General features: G+C 47.2%; 1 protein-coding gene across 2 annotated transcripts; it reads left to right on the top strand.

Moving 5' to 3' along the window:
- Positions 1 to 1,088: 1,088 nt before the first annotated feature.
- LOC133381787 (zinc finger protein 850-like) lies at positions 1,089 to 8,815 on the top strand. Of its 2 annotated transcripts, none has more exons than XM_061621247.1 (2): positions 1,089 to 1,157; positions 5,731 to 8,815. In XM_061621247.1, the coding sequence occupies exon 2, from the start codon at positions 6,540 to 6,542 to the stop codon at positions 8,694 to 8,696; it is 2,157 nt and encodes a 718-aa protein (XP_061477231.1). In that variant the 5' UTR covers positions 1,089 to 1,157; positions 5,731 to 6,539; the 3' UTR covers positions 8,697 to 8,815. The 2 variants fall into 2 exon arrangements, with proteins under 2 accessions (XP_061477231.1, XP_061477232.1); XM_061621248.1 differs by lacking the exon at positions 1,089 to 1,157 and adding an exon at positions 2,071 to 2,146.
- The last annotated feature ends 1,237 nt before the right edge of the window (positions 8,816 to 10,052 follow it).

Here is a 10,052-nt window from a genome sequence, read left to right on the forward strand (position 1 = left end):
TTTTCTTTTCTAGTGTTTTGAACTTTCAAGCAAATAAGGAACTGGGAACCAACTTCAGCGTCGTCACAGAGAAGCAGTGGGCTCCTTCCCCCCTCAAATCACACTACATTATAATAATTCTAGTATAAAATAATACCATCTGTCAATGGGGATCCTTCTGAGCTGACGTGCCATTTGTTGGGATTATCGACTTCCACAATTGGAAAGGGAACTTCTCTTAGGGGCTAAGTGGCCCACTGATGCCGTGTACCCAAGGGCCCCCAGACACCTGGAACTGGCTTTGATTTGACCTTCCTGGCATTGCCTTTCACTCTTTTTTACCAGTGCTTTCCCCTGGATTCTGAACGAACACAGAACCACTCTTGGTCTTCAGGCTTCATGCAGGTGCTGTGCACAATATGAGGGAAATGTACTTTAACTCTGTGCTATGTGAAGGACTTTATTTTGTCTGTTCCAAATCTTCCAACATTTAGCTTCATTGGATGTCCGGGAGTTCCAGTCTAACTATTACATTTTGGGGCAGGGGAGGAGCAAAGCCTGCAAAAGGAGGACTCAGCAGAGGGAAGAATAGATTGCCTTTCTATGGCCCCTCCCTGGTTTGTCCACTTTCTCCATGCCCCGCATAATTTTATACACTTCTGTCGTGAAGTGCAGCTCAATTATCAAAGGGATGTTTTAAGGAACCTCTGATTCAATTTCCCCTCTGCTGCAAACAATCCACCGGCAGGGATGTTTGTTTTCCTTCCTAGTGTGCCTTGAGAGTTTAGGATTAGAAAGCAGGAAAAGAGGAGCCCGGGCAATTGCACGCACCTCATCCTAGCTCTGAGGAAGAACACAGCTCCCCTGTCACTGAGCCCGGGGAAATGAAAAGGGAACTTTTCCTCCCGCTTCGATACCTGTAAGAATGCAATCCAGGCATACTGAAGGTGTGCTCTCCGCCGTAGCTCTATGGCACTCTGCCTTCGAAAAGGAACCTGAAGAGTCGCTAGAAGAGGTTCCGAGGTTCAATGAGGGGACAGGAAGAGGAGGGGGTTTCTCGAGGGGCGGGAGATATTCCGAGGGGCGGAGTTCTGGCAGTTGAGACCCTCCAGGAAGGGAAACCCGCGTGCTCAGATCCCCGGGCAAAGGGGAGGCTGGTGCCTGGAGCGGACAAAGAGGTAAGGGGGGGTAACTTGCCTTTTGGGGGGAGGAAGAGCCCCCTTCCAAACGCCCCTCGGGGAATCCATGCAGTCGAGCTGCCAGGTTTGCACTGCACAATCCTGCTTAAATCTCCCTCCCCTGTAGAGATCCACCCCCGGCCCACGTGATGGGTGGGCAGCAGGTTGGTGATGGGGGGAGGGAGGTGAAATAACTCTTCCCCCCCCCGAAGGAAGGGATTCCTCCTCACCAAGAAGCCACCAGCTGCTCTCCAAGTGCCCCCCCCCAAATGCAGGCTTTTGATTGCAGGCTCTTCCCGCCCTCTCTGAGCTCTGTCTAGGTTTTTTTGGGGGGGGGAGAAGAAGCACCCTCCTTGGGTGGGGGCCGTAAATGGCTGCAAGGCTGCACGCAGAGGCTGGAGGGAATGGACCGCGAAAGCCCCCTTCTTCTCCGGAGGGGCTTCTCGCTGACCTCCGGGCTATTCATTCATTCATTTCCTGGTGCCTCTCCACCATGCGGTCCCTGGGATGGGTCGCCTGCCTCCATCCCGGGCGGGGAGAAGAAAGGCAGCGCTGGGCGCGGAGAGGCGCCTCCAGGCCGGGCTACGTGTGGCCCGGGAGCCGCGACGTGCGTCTGGGGCGAGGGGCGCCCTCCTCCCGGCTGACGGCCAGGCCGGGCTCCGGCGCAGCGGAGAGAAGCGGGACTGGCCCCCCGGGGAGCAACCCCGGCTCCTGTAGGGAGGGGTCGCGGGGACACCCCGAGGTCCTTCCTCGGGGCTCACGGGAAGAGTCTCCGCGGCTTTGCCTCTGGCGCCGCGGGATGCCACAGCCGCCCTCCCCCGGAAGGCGCGGCGCCACCTTGTGGACGCTCCTCCGGCTCTGTCTTGAGTCCCAAATCAAGATCGGGAGTGCTGTTGAACATGGAGAAGGCAGGTGTGCTGCAGCCCCTTTCAGACATCTGGTCGGAGTCCCCGTCAGGCCACGAGGAGGAGAAATGCAGTGGGCTGTAGGTAAGGTGGCTGCAATTGGTGACATTCAGAGGGTCCTTGTAGCAAAGTTTTCTACTGCTCCTGTTGAGATGTTGATAGATTTTTTTTTGCTAAGTCACCCATAGAGTTACTTTCTTTTCCCCAAATCTTCCCTCTCCCCCTCCCCCTTGGTGTCCTTTGAGGAGGTGACCACGTGTGTCCAAGTAGGAGAGGGCTCTGCTGGATCCAGGCCAAAGGACTCTGTAGAAAGACGTCTTGCTGGGGATCTGTGGGAATGTGGCTTCTATGAGTAAGGTTTGAAGTCATGTTGTTCTCATTAGTTCCTGGGAAGGATGGAGCCAGAGAGGAAGGCTGTGTCCAGTAAGTCTGCCCTGCCCATCCTGAGCCTTCCTGTGTCACTGTCTTCTGGCCTGGCAAGGACTGAAGGTTGAAGCAGAAGCTTCTCTCTCTGTGCTGGATCTTCTCTTCCCATTGCTGTGAGGGGAAGACTTCTGCCTTCTCCATTATACCAGTGAGGGGAAGACTTAATTTGATAGTACTGTGGTCACTCTTCCCAGTCGGTTTGACAACACTTCTGTGTCTCTCTCCTGGGAACCACTTAATCTTGAGTCTGTCATGATCACTGTGTCCCAAAATCCTTGAAACCCCAAAACCAGCTCTGCAATGTAGAATGCTGCTGAACACCACAGTTCTTTTCAGGCACCCTGCAGTCACCAATTTCACCAGGGCTGGTAAATCAAAGCCAACCCTATCAGGTAGGCCATGTTGCTACCAACCCTTCAGTCCACCAGTCTGGGCCAGGGGACTCTCAAACTTTAAGTTAAATGGATGTCCTCAGGATTCCAAAGCGGCAAGAGCTAAAAACCAGACTCTGCTTTCTGAAGCCCTGAGCAAAACAGCTAAACAGTAGCAAATAGCCCAAAGGCCAAGGTGCTGGTTTTACTCAATAAGGCTTACCAAAAAACACACACCAGTTAATATGAGGTAGCTTTATTAAAAATATAAGTGCATATGAAAGAGCAGCATGAAAATCCTGAAACCCAGAACACCCACAAGGCACAGATAGAAGTCTCCAATAAAGACCAAAGGGCGGTTGCAGATTGAAATTCCTAACACTAACGCCAACAGAGCCTAGGATAGCAAAGATACCTGAGCCCACCAGAACACGTTGCCTGAGATGTAGTGCCAGGGAAGATGTGGGGCAATGAGACAAAGAAAGTTCTATCTTTCATAGGAAAAGGCTTGGCAGCTACAGCTGAGGGCCCTAATAGCCAATCAGGAGACCCCTGGAAGGTGGAATATTTCAAGGCCTTTTCCTGCCTTCTCATAGGTGCGCTTCCATAGCTAGCTAAGCCTGATTTATTTTTATTTTTTTATTTGTGAGATTTGTTAGATGCCCATCTGGCAGAGGTTAATCTGCCACTCTGGGCGACTTACAACCAAACACAAGTACATTCCATATAAACATAATCAGAATCCAAAAAATTAGAAATTAAAAATTAAAAGCTTAAACATTTAAACCCCCCAAGATCTGCAATCTGCCAGCCTAAATTTGAATTTAAATCCCCCAAGAACTGCAGTCTGCCAGCCTAATCCCCTTCCCATGCCTGGGTAAAGAGCCAGGTCTTCAAAGTCCGCCGAAAGCATAACAGGGAGGGGGCCCGACGGAGGTCAGTTGGCAACAAATTCCAAAGCATAGGAGCCACGATAGAAAAGGCTCTAGACCTTGCCCTCATCAGCCTCGCTTCTTTTACTGGAGGTATAAGAAGTGAGCCATTCAAGGACGATCTTGTAAGCCCCTGGAGCGAGTGAAGGCGACTCTTTAAATAGAGTGGGCCGGCCTCATGAAGAGCCTTATAAGGTAAACCCAGGATCTTGAATTTGGCCCGTGCAACCACAGGTAGCCATTGCAATTCCTTAAGGACTGGGGTGATATGGTCACAGCGGCGACTGCCCTTAATCAGGCGAGCCGCCGCATTCTGCACTAGTTGCAGCTTACGAACCGTAGTCCAGGGAAGACCAACATATAAGGCATTACAATATTCCAACCGGGATAGGACCAGAGCATGTACTACTTTGGGAAGCAAGTAGCTCGGGAGGTAAGGGTGTATCCTTCGGACGAGATGTTATTGATAAAACGCTGCCTGACTGACGGCCGCTACCTGCGCCTCCATAGATAGCTGGGAGTCAAGAATGACCCCCAAACTCCGGACTTGATCTCTTAGGGGCAGTAGTACCCCATTGAGCATCTAATTCCCAATTTCTCTTTGTCAGCCACCAACAGAACCTCAGTTTTATCAGGACTCAGTTTGAACTTACTCCTGCTCATCCAATCCCTCACCGACTCCAGACACTTAGACAGCATTTCTATCGCCGCTGGTGGGGAAGATTTAAATGAGAGGAACATCTGGGTATTGTCTGCATATTGGTGGAATTGCAGCCCAAATCTCCTAATGACATCTCCCACTTTGAGTGTGTGCAGGTGACTTAATCCTGAGCTCATGGCTCATCTAGTGAGGAAAAACTGCTTCTCAGCAGAAGGATATTACCCATAAGGCTGCATTCCAGGAGCAAGATGTTACCCAGAATTCTTCATGGCACAGCCATGTTTTCAGGCCGAAGGAACAGGTTTTCTTGACAAAGTCCACGGTGGCCACCCCTCTGGTCAGTTCAATGGCCACCTGTTCTAGGGCACAGTTATTTAGGATGTGTAGAAATTTCTCCTCTTGGTTGTGACAGGAACGCACATGTTGCCAATCTGTGTGAGGGCAGTTGAAGTCACCCATTGCTACATTTTCTCTTTTGGGTACTCCCTTCATTTAATTTTCATCTCAAGTTCACATTGAGACATCCCCAGTGCTAAATTACAAGGCATTACAGATCTAAAGCGTTGATGCAGAGTAGGGTTGCCAGGTTCCTGGCCTGAGAATGATCCTGTATCTTTAGGAGAAGAGAAAGTCAGCCAAGTGCAGGTGTTCTTGCAATAGTGTAATGGGAAAAACCACAAGGTGAAATTCTCCCTTCCCCCTGCACAACTTTTAAAGATACAGAAGACCTCTTGGTTGCCAGGCGACCATTGGACCTCACTTTTGCATCTGACCCCATTGGGTCGATGGACAGCTTCTCCCTTGTCCTGATTTGGCCTAAATAGGAGAGGTTTTTTTTCATTGAGGGACAGGGTACAAATGCAACTGGAATTCCATTGTTAAACGATGGCGCAATACCTGGCCTCCTTAGACTATTTTATTTATTTATTTATTATTCCATTTATATCCTGCCCTTCCTCCCAACAGGAGTCCAGGGTGGCAAGACTAGAATCAGAGGTTGCAGGCAAAATACAAACATGAATATGAAGTGGTGAGGAATTCCCCTCCCAGCACATCACATCAGCACAAACTTGTGTAACATTGGTCTTGGGCCACCACCGCCTTTGTATTTGACCACCTACTGTTTGGGCCCTTACAGAATTTCCTTGTCATTGTTTAATCTTCTGGATATTTGAATATAGAGAAGCAGGTCCTTGGGTTTGATACCTGCCCCAGTCCTTGGTCTGTGCCTTGAACTCCTAACAGATTTTTCTTTTTTTTTCTTATTTGCCCAAACAGGTGAAGGGCAGGAGAAAAAAGACGGAGCCCTTTCTGGTGTCTTTGGAAACAAGCAAGCACGAAGTAGGACAAAAACATCTCGGACTCAAAGGGGTCTACAGTAAAAGGCACAAGGAAATCTGAACAAAGAAGAAATCTTGTACTTTGCAGACTGCTGTTGTCGATGAACTCTTGATCCAGCAGGAAGTTCAGAAAGGGAAAGTTTCCGGGGGGGGGATATTAAAAAATAAACCAAAGTTAAAAAAAAATCCAAAACCCACAGAGGGGAGAAACCATATGAATGCATGGAGTGTAGAATGTTTTTCACACACCATCACCACCTTTCTTCACATCAGAGAACGAATATAGGACAGAAAGCATATGAATACATGGAATGTGGAAAGAGGTTCAACATGAGCTCTCATCTTACTTGGCATCAAAGGACCCAACCAGGAGAGAAATGATATAAACGCATGGAATGTTGAAAGTTTTTCAGTTGAAGTGGACATCTTACTTCACAGTGTGGAAAAAACTTCAATCAGAAGGGCTGCCTTACTCAACATATACATACAGAACGGCCCCGCTCATACAGCGGGTTACATTCCGGACCCCCGCTGTAAAGCGAAAACCGCTGTAAAGTGGATCCCATTTATTTACATTGACCAAAATGGCGCCCGGCGGCAAAAAAAATGCTGTAAAAGCAGAACAAGCGTTGTCAAGCAGGGCCTTTCTACAGTTCACAACCGTTGTATTAGCGGAACGCTGTAAAGCGAAGCACTGTAAAGCTGGGGCCCTACTGTACACACACAGATGAGAAACTGCATGTATGCATGGAGTGTGCAAAGAGCTTCAGTATGAGAAGTAAGCTAACTTTACATCAAACAACCCACATAGGAAAGAAACCACATACATGCATAAAGTGCGGAAAGTGCGGAAAGCGCTTCAGTAATAGAAGAGATCTAACTGTACATGAAAGAACCCACACAGGAGAAAAACCTTATGAATGCGTAGAGTGTGGAAAAGGTTTCAGGCAGATCCAACACCTTACTTCACATCACAGAATCCACACAGGAGAGAAGCCATATAAATGTATGGATTGTGGAAACAGCTTCAGTCGTAATGATATCCTTACTTTACATCAAAGAACCCACACAGGAGAGAAGCCATATAAATGTGTACAGTGTGGAAAGACCTTTAGTGTGAGGTGTAAACTTACTTTGCATGAAAGAACCCACACAGGAGAGAAACCGTATGAATGCATGGAGTGTGGAAAGAGTTTCATTGATAGTGGAAGACTTTCCTCCCATCAAAGAACCCACACAGGAGAGAAACCATATATATGCATAGAGTGTGGAAAGAGCTTCTGTAGTAGAAAAGATCGAACTGTACATGAAAGAACCCACACCGGAGAAAAACCATATACATGCACAGAATGTGGAAAAGGTTTTAGTCGGAGCCAACACCTTTCTTCACATCACAGAACCCACACAGGGGAGAAGCCTTATATGTGTCTGGAGTGTGGAAAGAGTTTTAGTCGCAATGGAAGCCTCACTTTACATCAACGAATCCACACAGGAGAGAAACCATATAAATGTATGGAGTGTGGAAAGAGCTTTAGTGTGAGCTGCAAACTTACTTTGCATCAAAGAATCCACACAGGAGAGAAACCTTATAAATGTATGGAGTGTGGAAAGAGCTTTAGTGCGAGGTATAAAGTTACTTTGCATCAAAGAACACACACAGGAGAGAAACCATATGAATGCATGGAGTGTGGAAAGGGTTTCATTGATAGTGGAAGTCTTTCCTCCCATCAAAGAACCCACACAGGAGAAAAACCATATAAATGCATAGAGTGTGGGAAGAGCTTCGGTGGTAGAAAAGACCTAACTGTACATCAAAGAACCCATACAGGAGAAAAACCATATAAATGCATAGAGTGTGGAAAAAGTTTCGGTCGAAGTCAACACCTTACTTCACATCACAGAACCCACACAGGGGAGAAGCCATATAAGTGTCTGGAGTGTGGAAAGAGTTTCAGCTGCAGTGGAAGCCTTACTTCCCATCAAAGGACACACAGAGAGAAACCATATACATGCATAGAGTGTGGAAAGAGCTTCAGTGGTAGGAAATATCTAACTGTACATGAAAGAACACACACAGGAGAAAAACCATATGAATGCATGGAGTGTGGAAACCGTTTCATCGATAGTGGAAGCCTTATCTCCCATCAAAGAAGCCATACAGGAGAGAAGCCATATAAGTGTTTGGAGTGTGGAAAGAGTTTCAGTCGCAGTGGAAGCCTTAATGTACATAAAAAAACCCACACAGGAGAGAAACCATATACATGTATGGAGTGTGGAAATAATTTTAGTGCAAGGTATAGACTTACTTTGCATCAAAGAACACATACAGGAGAGAAACCATATGAATGCATGGAGTGTGGAAAGAGTTTCATTGATAGTGGAAGTCTGTCCTCCCATCAAAGAACACATACAGGAGAAAAACCATATATATGCATGGAGTGTGGAAAGAGTTTCAGTGGTAGAAAAGATCGAACTGTACATGAAAGAACCCACACTGGAGAAAAACCATATAAATGCATAGAGTGTGGAAAAAGTTTTAGTCGGAGCCAACACCTTACCTCACATCACAGAACCCACACAGGGGAGAAGCCTTATATGTGTCTGGAGTGTGGAAAGAGTTTCAGTCATAGTGGAAGCCTTACTTTACATCACAGAATCCACACAGGAGAGAAACCATATGAATGCATGGAGTGTGGGAAAGGTTTCAGTTACAGTGGAAGCCTTACTTTACATCAAAGAACCCACACAGGGGAGAAACCATTTAAATGTATGGAGTGTGGAAAGTGCTTCAGTCAGAGTCAACAACTTACTCGACATCACAGGACCCACATGGGGAACTGTAAAAATTTATTGAATGTGGAAAGGTTCAGGGTGAGCTCTGACCTTAATTTGCATCATCAGTGACATCTTATTGCACACCAAAGAACCCACACAGGGAAGAAAACAAATGTATGGAGTATGAATGTATGAAAAGACTTCATTCATAGCAAAAGCGTTACTTTACATCAGAGACCTTCGGCTATGGGGTGGTAAACAAATGTAATCAATAATAATAAATAAATAATAATAATAAATGAAGTGGCTGCATCATGACCCTTCCTTCAGACTATGGCCTTGCAACACTATGTCTGATCCTAAAAACTGTTGACATGGATTATTTTGAACCCAAGTCCCAGAGTATTGATTTGACCCACAATGAAAATGAAGTCAACTGAAGGCTGGAATAGGTGTGATAGCTTTCCTTGGTCCTCCATCAATCCCTTCTACCCACCACCCACTTCCAACTGTCAACAGATTAAATTCTCACCAGGACCCCTACTGTCCCCTCCTGTCCTCCCACACTCCGAGGGATCTTCTCTCTCCTCCAACATAAACAGTAAGCATGGTTCATTACTGATTGGCCTGTTTGTCCTTCGTAACAAAACGAAGGGTGTCGCTGTCAGATATTAACTTACACTATTTAGGCAGATGCAAATCGCTAAATCTTGATGTGGCTAGCATGACTAGGTTGCAATCCGCCCTGCTGGTGAAGGACAGGCAATAAATTGAAGAAGTCCTCCTGTGGTCTTGTTTCTTGAGTAAATGTGGGGACAGAGTTGACATCTGGGAGGGAAGAGGAGAGGACCTAGAGAGGAAGGAGATCTTTTTTAAAAAAATTAAGGGGGGGGAGGGACTTCAGGAGCCACCCGCCTTTGTACTGCACGGCCGGAAATTGGCCTGTGAGATTCCCTCTGGAAGGGGGAAAGGATGATGGACAGAGAGGAAAAGATGCAAAAGTGGGGGTGATGAGACAGGGAGGAGGAGGACAAAGATGGGCAGAGGACAGAGAGCTGTGCTGTTTCCCTGTTGGAGGGGAGCCCCCTTGAAATTTTCTATACCTGGGGGGGAAAGTTTGGTCCCTCTTCCCCTTGCTAGACCAGGAAAACCGGGGAGGAGGTGGTCATAGAATGATAGAATAGTAGGGTAGGAAGTGTCCTGCGAGGCCATCCAGTCCAGCTCCCTGCTCAATGCAGGAATCCAAGTTGAAGGTTGTGTTGAAACACAACTTGTCACTTTTAAATTTAAAATCCTCTATGCAGATTTGGAATCCTGCCCTGAGCAAGGGGTTGGACTAGATGACCTAGTGGTCCCTTTCAACTCTACTATTCTATGATTCTATGAGGCTGAGGGAAATAAAGAAATGTCCCCCTCCTCACCTGCTGCTCATGGGGGGGGGGAGAAACAGGACTTCTCCAGACACTAAATTGAGAGTTTGGCTGG

This window comes from Rhineura floridana, chromosome 3, assembly GCF_030035675.1.
Source record: "Rhineura floridana isolate rRhiFlo1 chromosome 3, rRhiFlo1.hap2, whole genome shotgun sequence".
NCBI classification, from domain to species: Eukaryota; Metazoa; Chordata; class Lepidosauria; order Squamata; family Rhineuridae; genus Rhineura; species Rhineura floridana.